At 38.5% G+C, this 23,257-nt stretch overlaps 1 protein-coding gene across 1 annotated transcript in view; it reads left to right on the plus strand.

Moving 5' to 3' along the window:
* The window catches only part of LOC130078461 (calcium-activated potassium channel subunit alpha-1-like), a 79,106-nt gene that overhangs the window by 2,210 nt on the left and 53,639 nt on the right, over positions 1-23,257 (plus strand). Inside the window, exons 3-7 of the mRNA XM_056243974.1 lie at positions 13,321-13,414; positions 14,151-14,262; positions 18,993-19,068; positions 22,116-22,191; positions 22,353-22,523. Of these exons, the coding sequence (XP_056099949.1) occupies positions 13,321-13,414; positions 14,151-14,262; positions 18,993-19,068; positions 22,116-22,191; positions 22,353-22,523 (529 nt within the window). The remainder of the gene's footprint in view (positions 1-13,320; positions 13,415-14,150; positions 14,263-18,992; positions 19,069-22,115; positions 22,192-22,352; positions 22,524-23,257) is intronic.

The following is a 23,257-nucleotide window of genomic DNA, read 5'->3' on the forward strand; positions in this document are numbered from 1 at the left end:
TGGTTATCGGTATCAGCCATTTTCAAAACCGATTTGCCGATAAAATAATTTTATTTTGAAATGCGCTATATTTGGCAACAAAAACTAAAGTATGAGGAACAAAACCATGAATTTCACTCAAAGCTCTTCTCTACTGTCCTCCAAAATAAAAGTTTGGTTTAACTTGAAGAAATTATGCTAGTACGGTTGTACAGTAGACTGTACTGCTCAAAGTCATAATAATAATGCAATTTATTCAAATTAATTTTAGGAATATCACACTATTTAAATTTAAACAGTAAACCTCTGTTGTGCATTCATTTTATTACCACTGTTTTTGATAATAAATTAATAATAATTGATGACAAATTTGTATTAAATAAAAAAAACATAGAATCCAAAAATACACATAAACATATAATAGAAAAAACAATATTTTTATATATAGGGCACTTTTATTTATAAATTGTTAAAGTTTGATGAATTCAATTGATTGGATAACCTTTTTGATTATTACAGTTTAATTAAACCATTAAAACGGAATTCAGAATAATTGAAACGCAAAACAGAATTTGGGTAAAAATAAAATGCAAATTTGGGAAACAAATAATATGTATTTTATAGGGCCATGAAATGAAAAACAGCAGCATAGTCCCATCGTCATAGCGACAAAATATATAATGCACAATTCACTGGAATAAACATTTGATACAGTTTCTCTATTCAGAAAGTTAATCGTGGACCCTGTGTGCAGGAATAAGTGATGGAAGGACGCGTCTCTCGGGACAGATTTAGGAATAAAGAGAGAGAGAGTTGACTTTAAGATCACTTTATTTACAAAAACATTAAAGATATAACATTTTTAGTAAAAAAAATATTTTAAAACCAACTAGAGTGAGAGCAAAGGATTAAAAATAATTTTTTTAAAGTTTTAAAAAAACATTTCCTTTACGATCAAACCTTCACTCATGCATAAGTTTGGAGACAGCCATCAGTGTCAACATCACAAATACATGTTTAAGCTCCATTTACGCCTGAACACATCCAGGTCATTAACCAACTTGTAAAAGCAAAACTCTATATTTATACAGGATTTTATGAACCTCTTTAACCCTGCAAACACATCAGTTGATCCAACATCATTCAATTTTCTTTTCTGTGACAACCAAAGTGCAATTTTGGCTTGCCCAAATAAAAAAAAATCTTTTTTTTTCCTGCTGTATTTAGGCCCATAAATAAAAAAACATAGGCACAAAAACTTCCCCCAGGGTCTGACACCACTCTTCTAATTTGTTAAATAATGGCTTTCAATTTATTTTGAGAGAGAGAGAGAGAGAGAGAGAGAGAGAGTTTAGAGCATCACCACTGAACATACGTTGTTTCAGAGATCACGGCGACTCTGAAACTGACGTCATTCAGACGTTACACACATCAGTGCGCTCATAAAGGTGAAGAGCGCTTTGACTCGACCTGTTTATGCCACGGGCACAGTGTGGAGAGAGAGAGAGAGAGAGAGAGAGATAAGCCTGTGGTGTTTGTGGAGAATAGAATGAGATTACATCAGAAGCTGCCGGTGCATCTGTCCGAGATCATCAGAGGGGTTCAGTCCAACACTAACTCACTACAGCAACAGTTTACACACAAAAACCAAAGAAAATGGGCACAGATGCCGTCAAGCTCCCAAAATGCATCACAGAAGTATTATTATTTGACCACAAAGACAATAAATGTTAGTGCACGAGTCAAATAAACCTGCTGTGTTGCGATTGGTCACAAGACACACGAGAACCAATTACTTTTGGTGTCATTGACGGGTTTGGAAAGAAATAAGAGTGTGTAAATGATAAGGAAACCAAATTAACCTAATTCCATCAGTTAAACACACATGCTATTTAGTATGTATGAAATGAGGTTGTGGCAGATAGACTTACACTGATGCTGGCTCTGTGTACTGTGTGTTTTCTCTGCATTTAATGCCAACATGGTCATCTTAAACAGTATAAGGTAACACTTTACAATAAGGTTCATTAGTTAATGTATTAACTGACATGAACTAACAATGAGCAATCTATTTGTTACAGTATTTATTAATCTTTGTTCATGTTAGTTAATAAAAAAAACAGCGTTCATTGTTAGTTCACAGTGCATTAACTAATGTTAACAAATACAACCTTTGATTTTAATAATGTATTAGTAAATGTTGAAATTAATATTAACTAAGATTAAACGTTCATGTTCATCAACTAAGGTAGTTAAATAATGTTAACTAATGAACCTTATTGTAAAGTGTTACCCATTATAAAAACACATGCAGGAATGTGTGTCAAATATCACAATCAATGTGTGCATTTTAGATCCCAAATAGTTTAGCTTGTTTCAGTAAATTATGCTCTGATCCTTTGTGTTTTAATCTTTCCGATCTTCCATATCTGAACAGCACATCCTATTCAGCAGTAGACACACACACACACACACACACACACTGTCCTGCTCAACACAGGCCTGTTAACACAGGAAGTGAGCCTTTTCCACTTCCTCATTAGTGCATCATCATGAAGGATTAGCCGTCTGGTTTGAGCCGTTGCTCTGGCTAGCAGAGTTTAATTGTCCTGAGCACTATAGCCCTGGAGCGGGGCATCGGGTCACGGCCCGAGAACGGTTTTACACCGTGTGCTGAAACTGCATTAGAATATGAGGGATTTGATTGGTCAGATAAACAGCAGGTACAGACGTGGGCGAGTGTCATTCTGCATCTCTGGAGCCTTAAATCAGTCATTGACTTGTAGTCAAGACCGCCTAAACCGAGACCAAGACACTACCAAGACCAGAGGGTATCGAGACCAAGACAAGACCGAGACCAAGACCGAGACCAAGTCGAGACCAAGACCAAGTCGAGACCAAGACCGAGACCAAGTCGAGACCAAGTCGAGACCAAAGACCGAGACCAAGTCGAGACCGAGACCAAGACCGAGACCGGTCAGATAAACATCAGGTACAGACGTGGGCGAGTGTCATTCTGCATCTCTGGAGCCTTAAATCAGTCATTGACTTGTAGTCAAGACCGCCTAAACCGAGACCAAGACACTACCAAGACCAGAGGGTATCGAGACCAAGACAAGACCGAGACCAAGACCGAGACCAAGACCGAGACCAAGTCGAGACCAAAGACCGAGACCAAGTCGAGACCGAGACCAAGACCGAGACCAAGACCGAGACCGAGACCAAGTCGAGACCAAGTCGAGACCAAGACCGAAACCAAGACCGAGACCAAGTCGAGACCAAGTCGAGACCAAGACCGAGACCAAGTCGAGACCAAGACCGAGACCAAGTCGAGACCGAGACCGAGACCAAGTCGAGACCGAGACCAAGTCGAGAACAAGACCGAGACCAAGACCGAGACCAAGTCGAGACCGAGACCAAGTCGAGACCAAGACCGAGACCGAGACCAAGTCGAGACCGAGACCAAGTCGAGACCAAGACCGAGACCAAGTCGAGACCAAGTCCGAGACCGAGACCAAGTCGAGACCAAGTCGAGACCAAGTCGAGACCAAGACCGAGACCAAGACCGAGACCAAGACCGAGACCAAGACCGAGACCAAGTCGAGACCAAGTCGAGACCAAGACCAAGACCAAGTCGAGACCAAGACCGAGACCAAGTCGAGACCAAGACCGAGACCAAGTCGAGACCGAGACCGAGACCAAGTCGAGACCGAGACCAAGTCGAGAACAAGACCGAGACCAAGACCGAGACCGAGACCAAGTCGAGACCAAGTCGAGACCGAGACCAAGTCGAGACCAAGACCGAGACCGAGACCAAGTCGAGACCGAGACCGAGACCAAGACCAAGTCGAGACCGAGACCAAGTCGAGACCAAGACCGAGACCAAGTCGAGACCAAGTCGAGACCGAGACCAAGACCGAGATCAAGTCCGAGACCAAGTCCGAGATCAAGTCCGAGACCAAGTCCGAGACCAAGACCAAGTCGAGACCAAGACCGAGACCAAGTCGAGACCAAGACCGAGACTGAGACCAAGTCGAGACCAAGACCGAGACCAAGTAGAGACCGAGACCGAGACCAAGACCGAGACCAAGTCGAGACCGAGACCAAGTCAGTCATTAAATCAGTCATTGACTTGTAGTCAAGACCGCCTAAACCGAGACCAAGACACTACCAAGACCAGAGGGTATCGAGACCAAGACAAGACCGAGACCAAGTCGAGACCAAGACCGAGACCAAGTCGAGACCAAGACCGAGACCAAGTCGAGACCAAAGACCGAGACCAAGTCGAGACCGAGACCAAGACCGAGACCAAGACCGAGTCGAGACCAAGTCGAGACCAAGACCGAGACCAAGTCCGAGACCAAGTCCGAGACCAAGACCAAGTCGAGACCAAGACCGAGACCAAGTCGAGACCAAGACCGAGACTGAGACCAAGTCGAGACCAAGACCGAGACCAAGTAGAGACCGAGACCGAGACCGAGACCAAGACCGAGACCAAGTCGAGACCGAGACCAAGTCAGTCATTAAATCAGTCATTGACTTGTAGTCAAGACCGCCTAAACCGAGACCAAGACACTACCAAGACCAGAGGGTATCGAGACCAAGACAAGACCGAGACCAAGACCGAGACCAAGTCGAGACCAAGACCGAGACCAAGTCGAGACCAAGACCGAGACCAAGTCGAGACCAAAGACCGAGACCAAGTCGAGACCGAGACCAAGACCGAGACCAAGACCGAGTCGAGACCAAGTCGAGACCAAGACCGAGACCAAGACCGAGACCAAGACCGAGACCAAGTCGAGACCAAGTCGAGACCAAGACCAAGACCAAGTCGAGACCAAGACCGAGACCAAGTCGAGACCGAGACCGAGACCAAGTCGAGACCGAGAACAAGACCGAGACCAAGTCGAGACCGAGACCGAGACCAAGTCGAGACCGAGACCAAGTCGAGACCAAGACCGAGACCAAGTCGAGACCGAGACCAAGTCCGAGACCAAGTCCGAGACCAAGTCCGAGACCAAGACCAAGTCGAGACCAAGACCGAGACCAAGTCGAGACCAAGACCGAGACTGAGACCAAGTCGAGACCAAGACCGAGACCAAGTAGAGACCGAGACCAAGTCGAGACCGAGACCAAGTCGAGACCAAGACCGAGACCAAGTCGAGACCAAGACCGAGACCAAGTCGAGACCGAGACCAAGTCGAGACCGAGACCAAGTCGAGACCAAGACCGAGACCAAGACCAAGACCAAGACCAAGTCGAGACCGAGACCAAGACCGAGACCAAGTCCAAGACCGAGACCGAGTCGAGACCAAGTCGAGACAAAGACCGAGACCAAGTCGAGACCAAGACCGAGACCAAGTCGAGACCAAGACCGAGACCAAGTCGAGACCGAGACCAAGTCAAGACCAAGACCGAGACCAAGACCGAGACCGAGACCGAGACCAAGTCGAGACCAAGACCGAGACCAAGTCGAGACCGAGACCAAGTCGAGACCAAGACCGAGACCAAGTCGAGACCGAGACCAAGTCGAGACCGAGACCAAGACTGAGACCAAGTCCGAGACCAAGACCAAGTCGAGACCAAGACCGAGACCAAGTCGAGACAGAGACCAAGTCGAGACCGAGACCAAGTCGAGACCGAGACCAAGTCGAGACCGAGACCAAGTCGAGACCAAGACCGAGACCAAGTCGAGACCAAGACCGAGACCAAGACCGAGACCAAGACCGAGACCAAGTCCGAGACCAAGACCGAGACCAAGTCGAGACCAAGACCGAGACCGAGACCAAGTCGAGACCAAGACCAAGTCGAGACCAAGACCGAGACCAAGTCGAGACCGAGACCAAGTCGAGACCGAGACGGAGAACAAGACCGAGACGGAGAACAAGACCAAGACCGAGACCAAGTCGAGACCGAGACCAAGTCGAAACCGAGACCAAGACCGAGACCCAAAAACAGACTAGTGTTGAAGCTAAGCAATAACTTGTAAGATTTTGTTTTGCATTGCCTGCCTATCTCTGCCGATTTCGAAGTCTCCAAATGAATCCATTCTGCAACTTATAATACATAATTATATTTTTAAAAACGAAATTATAGGCTTAAGTGCAGGATCCGAAAGTTGGTTGTTTTGTCGCTATGGTTACACACACACACACACACACCGTTGGCGGTGCGCTCAAAGTCATCTGTCAGTTGTGCAGTTACCCAAAATCTCCTGAATGAAGTTAAAACCCATCATGTCACTGATATGTGTTTTACTAAATATTAATACATCAAAAACTGTACATGATATGTGTTTTTTAAATCAAGTGACCAAAGTGCTCGTTGCCGCTGCGATCAGTGGCGCGGATACGGTGTTTTCTCGTGTGGCTCGCGCACACCGCACTGCCTTCACTCGGACGCGTGCTTCAATCCGTTGCGGATATCGCCGTGGATATTGTAGTATTGTATTGCTAAATCCCCCGACCACTGTGTCGGTCTGAGACAGCGAGACCTAGACAAGACCGAGAGGTCCGAGACCAAGACCGTCAAGGTCGTGACAAGACCGAGACCACGTAAAATCTGATATTGTGCGTATACTATCCTGTGTTATTGTTAAGCCCCACAAAAGGCTCAAAAACATTATAAAGCACCATAAGGTTTTCGTGCACTGTATTATAAGTGTTCTGAAGCCATTATATAGTGTAATGTGAGATTGAAAAATCATTAATTTCAAGATCACGTACACTTTTCCCTCCGCTGCGTCTGTCAGTCATTCTCTATCACAGTTACGACAGTCAACACCATGAAACTCTCTCCAAGATGATTCAATGTTACTATTATTATACTAGGTTTACTACTTATTAAAGGTCTATGGTTTCGCATAAATGACTTTATCTTGCTGAACTTTATTGCTGTATTGTTACCTTAAGCACTAGTTCTTCACACGCACTGTCACTGAAATATAAAACTGTTAAGGCTCAATAAACAAATGCTTAGATAGATACTGTATAATACAAACTCATATTCATATTCACTCAGATTCATATCATAACACTTTTGCGCAATGAAAGATTATTAATAGCCTTTATTGTTCTGTCCTATCTATCATATGTTGCTGCCTCATTAAACAGCTGTGGTACACATTTAAAACATGTCTTCATTTTATAGTAGGCTATAAAATAATTGATCTTTTTGATTTTTGTTATCTTGTATGTATTTTACAACAATACAAAGAGCAATGTGTAACGTTTTACCAGATTTAGTGCTACACTTATTGTTTCTTATTTGTTTCGCACTAAATATTATTTTCACTAAATGTTCAGATTGTATTGTGCACTCGTAGACTTTTTTTTTCTAGACTAAATTTTACTGCTAAATTATCCACTAATCTAGTTTATAATAGCATTTTTGTGATAGATTATGATCATGCATTTTCCACATAAAAAAACATTAAGTACACAACTGAATATAGTACACAAATAGTTTGCGGATTGGGACGCCGCAAAGGATTAGATCTGCTGTAAAGTGTAACAACACCAGGCTGTTGGCGCCCTCTGCAGGCATTCATTATAATACATAATATACATAAGATGATTGTTTATATTATGTATTTTAACAGTGTTGTTCTATAAAATCATGCTTTTGATACTTAATTTGAACCAAATATTATTGCCTGTTATTATAGGCCTATAAAGTATGTACTTTAAGTCATTTAAAGGCTTTGCTTCGGTCTATTTTTATTACCACCATTAATTCATCGATTAATCGCTCACCTAAATAATGGTCAGTGACCGCGCTAGAGTTGTTCACGTCTGCTGTATGTACAGCTCTACGTGACCCGAGACTCCTGTGAAGTATTACTTACGTTAAACGTCTCTTAATTACAGCCGGGGTTCAGTTTCAGTCTCTCTGACCCGCTGGAACAGACCTGAGCAAACAGAGATGGATAGAGTTGCGTTTCTCCGTCCTGCAGCTGTTCTGGGACTTCTTCAGGTTGAGAGTTTCACAGCTCGCTGTTCTCTCTCAGGTCCTTTGATGAGCGCAGTTCAGTGGCTTACACTAGAGTCGAACCCGATCGACTGAAAACAGCCTCGAGCAGGAGCATAAACACTGATCTCTGAACCAAACCTGATCCTCACCCCAAGAAAAAGTCACAGTATGTATCGGGCATACACATATTCATATGAAAAGCTCAAAATAAATCGCTTGCATCAGTCGCTTTGGTTAAAAGCATCTGCTAAATTAATAAATGTAAATAATTATTGTCTAATGGCAACAAGAACTATGTAATAGTTCATATTATGTTTGTTTATTGTTTAAAGGATGTTAGTGTTAGGTCATCTTTTATCCTGTGTGTCCGCTCCCTCAGTCTGAAAACCTCTTGATTCAGTTTTTGCAGTGAAAAAATACTGTAAAACATTAATGAGAATTCAAAAAACACAAAAAAGTTAAATGTCCAGATGCATTGCAGTAATGAGTCTATGCTTCATTTTTTTTTTTTGAACAGTGTCTCAGTGGGAAAGTCACTCCTTCCACCCCCCCTTCACATAAATTGGCTAAAAAAATTTAAAAATACAGTGCCAAAAATTGATTGACGCCTTCACACACAACGATTTAAAACAAATATATATATATAAACATATAACATGCATAATGTTCAGGTTTGACTGTAATTGCAAAAAAATAATGATACTTCAGTTAAAAATGTTAAATTGTTCTTATAATAATGATTTTATAATGTCTAAACATAAATCTACAAAACAACAACTTGGAAATGCTATATGAGGCATTGAGTGATCTCTGCTGCCGTCTACTGGCTGTAGTTCAACGTTCATGCTACACTCAAAAAAATCTCTCTCAAAACTCTTTGAATGAACATAAAAGAAATCATGGAAAGGATTCCACATGATTAACTTGCTTTATTTCAGCATTATGCAATTCTGTTATTCCTATTTAATGAACTCACGTTGGGTCAACTTAATTTACTAGGTTGGGCACAGCTTAATTTAATATTGTCAGCGAATTTAAAAAGGCTCCTTAATATGATTCAGGTATTCAAATTCATATATTCATTCATCCAATGCAATATACTTTATTTTAGTGTCACACCAATACATTTCTAGACTATAGCCTAACCAAATGCTCCACTCTTCTCCTCAATGGTAACCCACTGTAATTTAAATGGTTCTAATAATTCCAATGTAATTGAACATTAAACACAATTACACACTATCAAGTCTTCCCCTTTTCTCATTTTCTCAAAAAAACATAAAATAACACTTCATTTTAACATTTATTCTCTCTTAATTCAACCATATGCAAAGCATGCTGGGAACTAACAAGCACCGCCCAGTTTCAGTTAATGCAACACAAATCAATCATGTAATCCAGGGGTCTCAAACTCAAATTAACTGGGGGCCGCTGGAGGTAGAGTCGGGGTCAGGCGGGGCCGCATCAAGTATTCCACAAAAAATAGTATTCAAGTATTCCAAAAAAGGGGCACAACTGATCCAATCTTCTCAATCTTTATTATTAACGTTTCTTCTGAACTGTTCCTCTGAATTTGAACATTCCTTTCTGTACATGATTGGTTCTTCATGAGCTGTCCTTCTGACAGTTGAAGTTCATTTTACAAACTTTCTTTGTCTATAACACATATTTGTAATATTTATATTTGCTTATGTCCTTTTTATTTTCTTTATACAACACATTAATGATATTGAATGTTTTTTTTGGAAGGCACATTTCCTTTTATTATATACTTAGAAATACAATTATTGCTTTTGAAATACAAATATTTGCAGTCATGTCTGCCCGTCTTATTGAATTCTTTCTACACATGTATAGTGTCTCAGGCAAATTACTGACTGCACAAATCAAAGCAAACCTTCTTATCAACCTGTTGGACACATATTACAAGCTCAAAATGATTATTCTCACATTGTTTTAGAGCAGGGTCTCTCTCCAACACGTCGCTCGCGAGCTACCAGTAGCTCGAGGCCTGATTGGTGGTAGCTCGACAAGGGGCCGTTCACATATCGCGCTCACATATTTTGCGCGCTCAAGTTCGTTATTTCAAATGTAGGTGCGCGTGCGCGGCAAGCACGCTCATAATTGAAGCGACGCGCTCATTTTTTCCAGGCGCGCAGTATGTTTGTACTTCGCGGTTGTCTATGGCAACTATTGACAACAAACCCACCGTATGGTAGCCCATTTAAGACTGCTAGTGTTGCGGAGTGGGCGTGTTACGGATACGTGGTGTAATTTTTTTTTTTTTTTATTAATTGAAATCATGTTTTATGAATCATTAAACTTATACAACTTTTTTTTTTATATATATATATATGGAAAAAAAATTCACACTAATTTAGTGTTGTGTTTTTTCTGGTAATAAAATGAAGACATAACACAAATATTAGCATTTATCATCAATTTTAATCATATGAAATTAAATAAACTTTTTGTCAAATAACTTGCTGCACAATGAGCTTTAGCCTACTGTTAAAATTAAAACATGGATTATTACTTAAAAATTTCAGTTTTGATGATAATTTATTTGGATTAGTGTTAGTGTATTATTACATTGGGACATATCTAAATTCTAATGTACAACGGTAATATATTTCTGTCAAGTTAAACCGAACTTTTATTTTGACGGGTTGCCGTGAAGACCTTTTGAGTTTCTGTGTGTTTGTCATGATGATAGTTTTTCTCAAATGAAGCGGTGAAATGATCACGAAGTGACTTTCAGAGTGGATCCATTTGTGTCTTCATATAGGGCAAAAAACAGCGCAAGCGTCACACGTGCTTCAGTGTGTGTGTGTGTGTGTGTGCGTGTGTGTGGTAAATGAAACAGCGCCTTAAATACACCCGGTTTCCTAGTTTTTCTTATCTATTTTGTACTTTTCAATCAACAAACAAACAAAAAAATGAATAATTTTGACGGCATTGATGAACCTGTGGTTGTTTCTGCGGTGGGTGAGAAACGTAAGGCATCGAAATCGAATCATTTACGTGAGGAGATTAAGAAGATGAGGCACTCGGGAGGAGGAAACATGTGTTCAATCTTCTTTACAGTTCTTAATAAAAATATTATACTAATAAGCTTACGTTGTTGTGATCATTTCACGTTGTTGTGTATTTTCAACAGTTTCAATATGAAAAAAAAATACTTTTATATTGATTCAATGGATTAATTGCATTTTGATTTTTTTTTTTTATGGATTTATTGCATTTTGGGGAAAAAAATAATCCGTTTTTATAATAAATCTTTGCAGATAAGGAACTCCCGCACACTATCGTTACTTGCAATTTAAAATTAATGTTTATTCACACACAACGTTTCGGTCACACGACCTTCATCAGGAGTCATAATAAATCTCATAATAAATCTTTGAAAATCAAAACCTGGATTTAAATTTTTTTTGTTATTATGACCTACAAATGCTATGTGAAAGTTTGAAACAAAAAATAGTGGTTTTTATCTTTCCACTTTCTTGGTAAAGAAAACACATTTTTACTCAAATTAATCTAAATGGATTTATTGTGTTTTGGAACCAAACTCTTCATATATATTATTATGTTATAATAATAAAAAATGTCTGGTCAGAAAAAGGAATATTGTTGCCCTATGTGTAATTGCATAGTAAGCAACATATATTCACTCATAAGTCTTCACGAGACGAGTCATAGCTGCATACATACCTTTATTTTCTGCATGTTGATATAAGTGACGCGATGTGCAAATGAGCAGTATATTCCCCTTTTATTTAATTTTTGCAGCACATGTCTGACCCTGACACACACTGATGCAGGCCTCACACACGCAACATGTGCATGCAAACACTTCTAGTTGTGCAAACTCCATATGTGTGTGTTCCTGAGGCGGCCTGAAGCTCAGATCGGTTTGCTGTTCATCTCTCTGTCCACACTGCACACTGTCTGATCGAGTGCTCGCTTTGCTCTTCACTGAATTAAAACAAGGGATCTAATCCTGTACCGATTATTACCAAGTGAAATAGCTTTGATTCGCTCAGCTATCAGAACATGATCATGTAGGAGGAACCAGAACATGTTAGATACAGTGTGACATTTTCATCTACTTATCAAAAACACATGAAAATCATTCATAATATACATGCGCCAACAGTTATTCAATTCAAAATAAACAAGAACCGGCAAACTTCTACTTCTGCTGCCAAGGATTTATTAAAATGAACAACGTTTCGAGTCAAAGGGTCTTCATCAGGCAAGCAACAATCATAGAAAGGTATTAATATCAGTGTGAACCGTCACACCGGACCTCATCAGTGGACTATTCACCCGATCATCCAGTGCAGTAACGACCTAATCAAACACTAATGTAATCACGAAAGAAAAAATCAAACTACAGAAAAAAATTAACAAAAAAAATTATACACAAAAAATGTTCACAAGAAAAGTTTCAAATCAAACTCCATATTCAGACCTTTTGGAGAAAGAGTATGTATATAAAAGGTATATATGATGTCACCACCGCTTCTGATACTCGCTCTAGAAGAGTCGACAAACTGTGTTTAAAAACATTGAAATGATCAGCTTATGCTTATTAAACAGTTATTAAAGCAATAAAGCAACAGTTCAACTTTGAACTTCAAATTTGAGCGTGTATCTAGTGTCACTGATGATTAATCGTCACCGCTAGGTTATTAATGCAGGATGAGTACAGTAAGCGTGAGGTGAGGTGGACTGACTCGTGCTTCGATTGATCTACTGTACTTCCTCACACTGATCTGAGGTCTGTGTCTGTGTGTTTAACAGTCCCATCGAATCATTACACTGATCTGAGGTCTGTGTCTGTGTGTTTAACAGTCCCATTGAATCATTACACTGATCTGAGGTCTGTCTCTGTGTGTTTAACAGTCCCATTGAATCATTACACTGATCTGAGGTCTGTCTCTGTGTGTTTAACAGCCCCATCGAATCATTACACTGATCTGAGGTCTGTCTCTGTGTGTTTAACAGCCCCATCGAATCATTACACTGATCTGAGGTCTGTGTGTGTGTGTTTAACAGCCCCATCGAATCATTACACTGATCTGAGGTCTGTCTCTGTGTGTTTAACAGCCCCATCGAATCATTACACTGATCTGAGGTCTGTCTCTGTGTGTTTAACAGCCCCATCGAATCATTACACTGATCTGAGGTCTGTGTCTGTGTGTTTAACAGCCCCATCGAATCATTACACTGATCTGAGGTCTGTCTCTGTGTGTTTAACAGCCCCATCGAATCATTACACTGATCTGAGGTCTGTCTCTGTGTGTTTAACAGTCCCATCGAATCATTACACTGATCTGAGGTCTGTCTCTGTGTGTTTAACAGCCCCATCGAATCCTGTCAGCATTTCCAAAAGGACTTCACGTTGCAGATCGACATGGCCTTCAATGTGTTTTTCTTGTTGTACTTTGGACTCCGTGTAAGTTTATGTACAGTATTATGTACAGTACACACTTCTGCTGGACACATCACACACTTACCTTTCACTTTAAATTAGCTTTTATTTTGATATTTTTAGTTATCGTTTTAGTAAAAAAAAAAAAAATTGTTTTGTGATTTTGTCTTTTTAAAAATTTCTTTAATATATATATATTTTTTTTTTGTAATTTCAGTACTTAAACTTTTTTATTTGAGTTTCTAACATTTTCGTACTTTATTTTATTTCAGCTTTATTTCAATTATCGATTTTTAAAGAAATATATTTTTAGTCAACAACAAAAGCACTGGTTTATTTATCGAATGTGTTGACTAATATTCAATGTTATTTTAGTATTATGTTTATTTATTCAGTGTTATTTTAGTATTGTTTATATACCATTTTAGTGTTTATTAACATTTTGAATAAGCTTTCCATCTTAATTTTAGTTACATTTTTAGTAATTTTGTTATGTGATTTTGTCATTTTTATTCCTTTTTTATATTTCTATATACAGTAGCTTTGATCAGATTTATTTTTAAATAATTTTAGCACTTAAATTTATTTATTTTGTTTATATCCGATCATCTGTCAAAATATTCGCATTGGATTTTATTTCAGCTTTATTTAAATTTAAATACAGATTTTTTTTTTTTTTTTTTTTTTAGTTAACAACACTGTTTTAATTCTATGCATTTGTTGAGTTAACATGCATTTCCCCCTTTTGTTTCCTCCCCAGTTCATCGCGGCCAATGATAAGCTGTGGTTCTGGCTGGAGGTGAACTCAGTGGTGGATTTCTTCACCGTTCCGCCCGTGTTCGTGTCCGTGTATCTGAACAGAAGCTGGCTGGGTAAAGCACTTCACACCATCACCCGTCCCGCTCTCCCATTACTGCCACTTTACCGTTAATACCCGATTACTCCATCAGATTATGAGCCGAGGGTGCTAGAAATGAACCCCGCTGGAGGATATAAAGAGCTGAAGCGCTCGGCCTCCCCCTGCTGGACACTATACGCTTCACAGCCTCATTTAAGCTCAATAATCGCTGCTTGTGTTGCTCATGCGTCATGTGTGAAGTGTTTCGAGGGCATGTGCAACTGCGTCTAAACAAAACCTCGGAATGATCATAAAACGATTAAGCAATTGAGCAATCACAGATATTATTTTTTTTACTAATTGCGGTCAGAGTTATTGTCTGTGGTAATGAAGCGGGAACAACTGACCTCAGCATCCTTAATTAACCTCTGGATTTACTGGATTATTTCTGATTTTCCTAATGAATGACTATTCGAGTGAATTGATTTGTTTCATTGTTTGGCTGGTTTTCCAAATGAGCTTGTGTTTGTGGATTGACTTTGATTTTAAAGCCTAGCTGGTGGTCAGAACTTACTTTTATTCAGCAAGGACGCATTAAATTGCTCAAAAGTGACAGAAAAGACATTTATAATGTTCCTAAAGATTCTATTTCAAATAAATTTCTATTTATCAAAGATTTAACTAATTTATCACGGTTTCCACTAAAATATGAACTGGTTTCAACGTTGAAATAATCATAAATGTTTCTTGAGCATCAGATCCTCATATTAGAGTGATTTCTGAAGGATCATGTGACTCTGAAGACTGGAGTAATGATGCTGAAAATACAGGAATAAATGACACTTTACTGTATATTCACACACTCTATATGTCAGTAAACGCTCTGTGAATATACTGTGGTTTGAGGAGAGAGAAACACTGTTTTAAAGCTTCATTTCCCTCATGAGTCTCAGTCAAAGCGCAGCTTATGTTCCTCATGTTTTCAAGGACTTTAATCCTCCAATAGGGAACGGGAGGTCACGGGGTCACATCATCCAGCTTTAGACTTATTATTATTCAGCTTTCATTAAATTAAAGTCCTTTTGTTGGTACGTGTGTGTGTGGAGTGTGTCCAGAACAGTTTCATCCTGGTTCGGGGTGTTTAGTGCAGTTTTCAGAACTTCTGTTTGTTGTTAAACATAAATGTGTGTTGCCGGGGGCGATGGAATGGTTGCTTAGCAACTGCACAGAAACATTCAAAAAAGCCACGTTACATTAGCCGTGTTTCCATTACAGATTTGCGCAAAACGTTTGCGATGTTTTCTAAATGTCGATAAAAAACGATTGCGAAATGATGACGTTTCCATTAACCGATGTTATGCGACTGAAACACCTTTTTTTTTTTTAACGACTCGCGATAAGTCATTCCTACAATTATGGCGTCTGATGCTGGTAGGTTTATGTATATCCCAGCCACTGCATTAGCCATGATGTTTAATGGAAGGAGACGTATAGTCGTGTTATCCAAGCATTAATAACAAGGAAAGCCCCTTATGCGTGTGTATGAGGAGTTTGTGTGTGTGTTTCTCCCTCATATCTGCTTTCAGCTCGTGATCGTGGCATTTCTTAGAGGTTTACAATCTTTGTTGTCTTTTATGAGTTTAATAAAGAAGAACTTCTGTCCGAACACACTACGTCAGGCGACTGTAAATGCGCAAAAACTGTTTCCATTGCAGTTTGGAGAAATATTCCTTTATTGAACCTCCTCATGCGAGCGTAAAAATGAATTGCGATACATGGACGTTTTTGCGAAATTGACGTTTGGGTGTATTTTCAGTTCGCTATTTCAGTTCAAGGGTAATGTAACACAGTGTGTTCAGAACAGGCAAACACACTCAGGAGACGCTAAAGATGGAGTAATGTGTGTGTTTCGGCACGTCAGGCGTCAGTGTTGCGCTTCGAGATGCTTTATTGATGAAGCGGATCTGCTGGTGATGTCGAGCAGGCTTTCTCTGTCAGGCCGTCCCAGGGCGATTCCTAAAGGAGCTTATACTGTAATATCCTGATGAAAAAGGGTTTGTTCTAAGCTTTCACTACACGACTACATGATCACAGCCGGGATGCAGGTCTTTTGCAGTCTGGTGGGCTTGGGTTTGTTCTGAGAGCTGCGGTTTCACAGACTCAGATTTGATCGTTTTCACCGTTCTCATCATGATCCCGACGAAGTTGCTGGTGTACCGGAGCCCTGACGGGGCCACTCGCACCGAGACCCTGCAGAACACACGCAGACGCAAGAAGTCGTGCGGCGAGCTCTTTCACAACGGCTACCGTGTGAAGATGCTCCACGCGCCGGTGTGTGAGCGAGAGGAGCGTGACCCGTGTCATCACACACTCTCCTCCTGTTTCCATGCCGTGTCGTACTGGGGTAAGCAATGTTTCAGAGCTGGCTCTTCATGAGACACGAGACGAGACAAAACGGCTGAAAAACTAAACCTACACTTTGAAAATAACACTTTACAGTAAGGTTCATTCGTTTCTTCAGCATTTATTAATCTTAGTTAATATTAATTTCAACAATACGCTATTAAAATCAAAGGTTGTATTTGTTTTTTTGTTAACAACTGTTTATTAAGTTTCTTATTTAAAGTCAAGAAACACAAGAATACAAAGCAAAAAGCAACTAAAGGTTGTATTTGTTAACATTAGTTAATGCTAACATGAACAAACAATTTGTATTAGCTAACATTAAAAAGATGAATAAATACTGTAACAAATGTATTACTCATGGTTAGTTCATACATTAACTAATGTTAACTAATGAAAATTATTGTAAAGTGTTACCACATAAATATAGTCTTAAAATGATGATGTTATTTACCATTCCTCAGATATGTTCAATAAATATGTCAAACAGAAATATACATATGTAACATTACTACAGTGTCCTGACAGAAGGAAGTTTTCCTTTTTATTGTAAAAAATATTCCTCTTTTATAAGGTTTCACAGCTGGGTCAGTTCTTTTTATCGGGTATTTATAAAGATATTCATAATATCGGGGAATATTGAAGTCAGTTTTTATACTGAAGTGCAACTGAGGAATTGTCTAGTTTTTATTTCAAGGAATTTATGTTTTTTATTAATATTTTTTTAATATCATTGTTTTTTATGCCAGCTTATATGTCAAATTGTTTGGGATTGTAAGATAATTTTCCTCATTTTAAGTTTAAGTTTTGTAAGCAGTGAGCAACATTTGAAAAGTGTCTGTGGTGAAAATTCACTAGATAGAAATGAAAATTCATTCATTTAACTCTGCATTTGTCAATATTTCTTGTAATTTTTGTATCTGACATATTCAATACTTATGAATAATTAATGAATCTAAAATAATGCATGAATTTTTCCTTGAATTATTATGATTATTCATTTCTGCGACCTGTTTAGTCCCACATCTCAAGAATCAATATCGGTGTTTTATGTTTTAGCTCATGTGTGCTTAATCATAGCTTATGAGCTTATCTTTTGGAAGACTCAGAAAACCATTTGAACCTTTTAATCATTGGGAAAGGTCATTCATAATCGCTGTTCCTCTAGAAACGCATAAAAATGAACCGTGAGGACAAAAGGAGAGGCTTTTTCTTGGGTTTTGTCAAAAACGTCATGCGTCACACTGTATATGGAAGGTCAAGTGCATTGCATTGTGGGATACAGTATTTGTGCTGCTGTGTGATTTGTTGTTTTCTGACTACAGAAAATGTGCGTAGTATGCATACCATAGGCAGCTCCAGAGAAAGGTCGTATAGTAGTATGCTATTGAGAACACAGCCGGATCTGTAGTGTGTAGTGTGTGCTTTTACATGTCCTTGTGTTTGAAAGTGAACTGTACGATGCTAAACCATGAAAAACCAATTGATATACACTACCGTTCAAAAGTTTGGGGTCAGTGAGAATTTTATTTTTATTTTTTGGAGGAAAGAAATCAGTACTTTTATTTATCAAGGAATAATTAATTTGATCGAAAGTGACAGTAAAGACATTTATAATGTTACAAAAGATTCTAACCCTAACCATCAAAGAATCCTAAAAAACAAAAAAAACTGTACAACTGACAGACCAACAACTGTTTCAACATTGATAATAATAATAAATGTTTCTTGAGCATCAAATCCTCATATTATACTGATTTGTGAAGGATCATTTGACACTGAAGACACTGACACTGGTGATGCTGAAAATTCAGCTTTGATCACAGGAATAAATTACACTTTACTATATATTCACACAGAAAACAGCTGATTTACACTGGAATAATATTTAATACTATAACTGATTTTTGTTGTATTTTTAATCCAATAAGCGCAGCCATGGTTAGCAGAAGAGAATTCTTTTAAAAGTATTTAAAATCGTACCGACCCCAAACTTTTGAACGGTAGTGTATGTGTGAATCTGTCTTGCAAGGTCATCTCACTGAAGTCACGTGTTTCTCTCAGTGTTTTTGTTGTCGCTGCTTTAATGCTTCTGGACCCGAATGTAGGCCTTTACGTCACGAATGCTGTCGCTCTAGTCTAGAGAGTCCAGATGTGTTGAGTCCAGCTCTGATGTTATATCTCTTTCAATCGCAGTTCTACTTTGAGTTAGTTTCAGTTAGTCGTGATAAATCAGTGTCTTTGTTAAACATGGATGAGCGTCTCAAAGGTACGCGCCGAACTCTCTGACTCTTTGCGTGTGAATGTGTTTTGTGCATCTGTGTTATTTCATGTGTTTCTTGCTTCCGCTCTCTCTTGCAGGATTGAGGTTCTTACGAGCCTTGAGGCTGATCCAGTTTTCAGAAATATTACAGTTTTTAAATATCTTAAAGACAAGGTAAGAATCCGTATGAACTCTTCTTGAAATAGTTCCTCGTAATTCTTCACCTGCATCATAAATTAAAAACTTTAATAAATCTAACATTATATCATCTTGTGTTTTCATGGTAATTTTAGTTACATTTTTAGAAATGTCATTATGTGATTGTCATTTTATTATTATTATTTTAAAGGTTTGATTTATTTTTATTTCAGTTTTAGTTTGTTTTTATTTATTTCCATTTAATAATTTCAGTCATTCAACTTAAACTTATTTCAATTTATTACCAAGACAACATTTCTAATTTTCGGTTCAAGTTTTTCCAACTAATTTTGATATTTGATTATATTTACGCTTTATTTCAATGAACAGAAATGTTTTTTAATAGTTTTTATTAATGATAATAACCTCGTAGATGGAGGATTTCTTCTCATTTCTTTTTTCTTGTGTCAAAACATGTCATTACAGAATTAAAAGTGTAAATGTTAAACTTTAATGTTAATGCAGTTTAGTCGTTATTATTATGTTTCATGTTTTGCGTTCTGCATTCATTGCATTTTGTTTTAGAGTTAAAGGAAGTGTCCGTGAACTTAACAGAAAATGTCCTGGAAGAAAATTACCACTATCTTCTGTTTTTTTTAAATTATATATATTGTATTATATTCTATTAGATATGTCATGTGTCCGCCTCCTGCGGGCTTAGATCTGAAGCTTTAGCACAGATGTCTAGGAGAGCTTATTGTGCATCAGAACGAGTAATCTCACTGCAGTTCATTCAAACAGAGGACACATCTACTGATCAGGGGTGTGTTTCCCAAGAGCATCGTTAGCCAACGGTCGCAAGTTCTGTCGTTATCATCAGTTCAACGAGTCGGTGTTTCCCGAAACCATCGTTCCAGCGAACATTCGCAAACAGCATCGCAGAGGTGTGTGTGTGTGAGAGCGACGGCTCTCGACCTGTGGTTAGAAGAAGAGTCTAGTTTGCATGACATGTGGACTCAATAAATCCTGATCTTGAGCAAAATAAGCAAACTGGCATTCAGTGCAACCTGTGTCTTTAATTTAGAACACATGCAAATGTGTTTTACGTCTTTGAGTTTGTCAAGAGATTTAAAGCACAGTTTTTGAAGAGTGTGTGTGCACGTGTGAACGAGCTCTAGTGTGTAAGAACGAGCCGATGAGTGAATCTGGAAATAAAGCAAAATAACTGACTGAGAAAAATTAGAAATATTCCTCAGATGCCATTATATCAAAACATCTCGCATTAATTCAATCTCAAGCAGTTTCATTAAAATAAGTTATAACTCCACCACCACGTGCGTGACATCATTAACCAGTGTGGTTGAACGACCACTTTATGACAACATGGTTTCGGGAAACAGTCGAGACTCGCTGGTCGATTTCCTCAACGATGCGTCGCACTATAGTAGTGAAGCACGAGTTATGCCAGTGTACGGGAAACACACTCCAGACTGGGACAAAACCATCCAAACTGATTTTTTTGCACTAAAATTAGCCAGTATTATACAAAGAGCTTCAGTTTATGGACACAGCAGAAATGTTTGAAAATGTTTGTGTTGTAATTTAAGGAAATTTTTCTATAAAAGTGTTCAGCCGGCTATTGCTCAGGAGTGTGTTTCCCGTACACTGGCGTAACTCGTGCTTCACTACTATAGTGCGACGCATCGTTGAAGAAATCGACCAGCGAGTCTCGACTGCTTCCCGAAACCATGTTGTCGCAAACTGGTCGTTCAACCACACTGGCTTATGATGTCACGCAGGTTATGGAGTAATAGGCCATGAGACGGGACCCCAAATTTGGGCTACCGGTACCATTTTGAGGGATTAAATTTCTTTTTGATTTTCATGAAGGTACACACTCTAGTGTTGGAAAATGTGTGATAGCATCCGATCCATGGTAGCTTTCATTAGAAATCAACACTTGTATCATCCTACCTCAAGGTAAGGTGTTCAGTGACTACAAGAGAGACAAATTTATCCTTTTATAATTTTAAAAATGTATTTAAAAAAATTATAATTTTTTTTATTATAAAAATTTATAAAATTTCATAAAATTTTATAAAATTTTTGTAAAATCAAAAATTTTATTTAAAGATAAATAAATTAATTTATCCTTTTTCTTGACATGTTTGAAAATCGTCCTTCGTAACCAAAAACTACCTTGAATCTAATGCTATCACACATTTGTCACACATTAACCCCTAAAAATGGTACCAATCAACCCTCTGTCTCACGGCCTATAATAACTTATTTTAATGAAACTGTTTGAGATCGAATTAATGAGAGATGTTTTGATATAATGACATCTGAGGAATATTTCAAATTTTTCTCAGTTATTTCGCTTTATTTTCAGATTTAATCATAGGCTCGTTCACACACACTCGAGCTCGTTCACACATGCGCAGTCTACAGAAACTGTGCTTTAAATCTCTTGACAAACTAAAGACGTAAATTACATTTGCATGTGTTCTAAATTAAAGACACAGGTTGCACTGAATGTCAGCTTGCTTATTTTGCTCAAGATCAGGATTTATTAAGTCCACATGTCATGCAATCTAGAAACTCTTCTTCTAACCACAGGTCGAGAGCCGTCGCTCACACACACACCTCTTGCAAATGTTCGCTGGAACGATGGTTTCGGGAAACACCGACTCGTTGAACTGATGATAACGACGGAACTTGCGACCGTTGGCTAACGATGCTTTCGGGAAACACACCCCTGATCAAACTCAAAATTACGTACAGTATACCGTGTGTACCAATCCATGTACTTTCACACTGTTATATGCCGTTCGTAGTATAATAGTGCGAGTTTTGTGTTCACACTGAAAATTACAAAAAGCAAAAGTGCACTTTAAATGTCCGGATGATGCACTTAATCAACCGAAAAAACAAAGTGTATCAGACTAAAATAGCCTCATAAAGTTGCACAGCGGAGTACATACAGTAGTGCATTAGTACATATAGTGTATAGTACACCATAGTATTGTAGACTCAAGTCATTTGTGAGATAATGAAAGTATTTCTGAAATTTGTTTTTATAGCAACTCCATAAAGTTGGTGAATTTGTGCTCAATCTTTATAAGCACATGGCTGACGGCAGCGGGGTTCATACATTTGGTAAGTCGATCGAATTTTCATGAATTTTAATGAATACTGTGCATTGAGGAACGTGTGTTGGGAAAGTTAATCGGATCAGTTTTGATGTCATGTTTAGACAGAACTGAATTAGATGTCCTTGCATGTTGGCTGAAATACTGAGGCTGTTGGTGTGTTTTCAGGTGGAAAACTCAGGAGATCCTTGGGAGAGTTTCCAAAATTCCCAACCTCTTACCTACTGGGAGTGTGTGTACCTGCTCATGGTAACCATGTCCACAGTGGGTTATGGAGATGTTTGTGCTAAAACAACCCTCGGCCGCCTTTTCATGGTCTTCTTCATTCTCGGAGGATTGGTAAAGACAACCTAAATAAATAGAAGAAATCCCATAATAACTCCAGTTATCAGGTCCTTAATCATTGTATCCTTGACAACCAGAGCTGGAAAACAATCCCTTCATTTATGCCTCATTCCCAGCTCCTGCTCGTCATGATGGAAAGATCTTCATGTGTTTTTTTGCTTGTACTGCATTGCGTGTTTTGGTTCTTAAGCAATACAGATTATTATCAAATGCTATTGTTTATTCTGTTGATTTCATGTTATAAGTGGAACCATCATTAGGGAGTACAAAGTTATTCTGTTTGTAGATTGACTGCGGTTTTAGAAGACCCGACCCAATTTACCCCCACCCAGACTCCAACAAACTCTAAGGGTTGAGATATGATATGGCACGCCGTCATGATGTCAACACACACGCTGTAAACTCAATAACACATAGAGAACTGCCTTGAGTCATGTATTGCTTTTATAAATATTTAAACATTAGTGCTCAGATCATTTCAATTTGCCCCATTTAAAAATGATCAAAAACGATTCAGTCGGTGGAACACAAAATAGATAATTCACTGCTTGTTTGAAAGAAAAAAATATATATATTGCCATAATGATTTTTTCCTATAAATATAAATATTAAAATATCACTTTAATATCAATTATTAATGATAAAAAATGATTCAGTCAGTGGAATACAAAATAGATAATTCACTGCTTGTTTGAAAGTAAAAAAAAAAAAAAAACGTATTGCCATAA

Source organism: Rhinichthys klamathensis, unplaced genomic scaffold (genome assembly GCF_029890125.1).
Source record: "Rhinichthys klamathensis goyatoka isolate OS25496 unplaced genomic scaffold, OSU_Roscu_1.1 h1tg000880l_1, whole genome shotgun sequence".
In the NCBI taxonomy this organism is placed as follows: domain Eukaryota; kingdom Metazoa; phylum Chordata; class Actinopteri; order Cypriniformes; family Leuciscidae; genus Rhinichthys; species Rhinichthys klamathensis.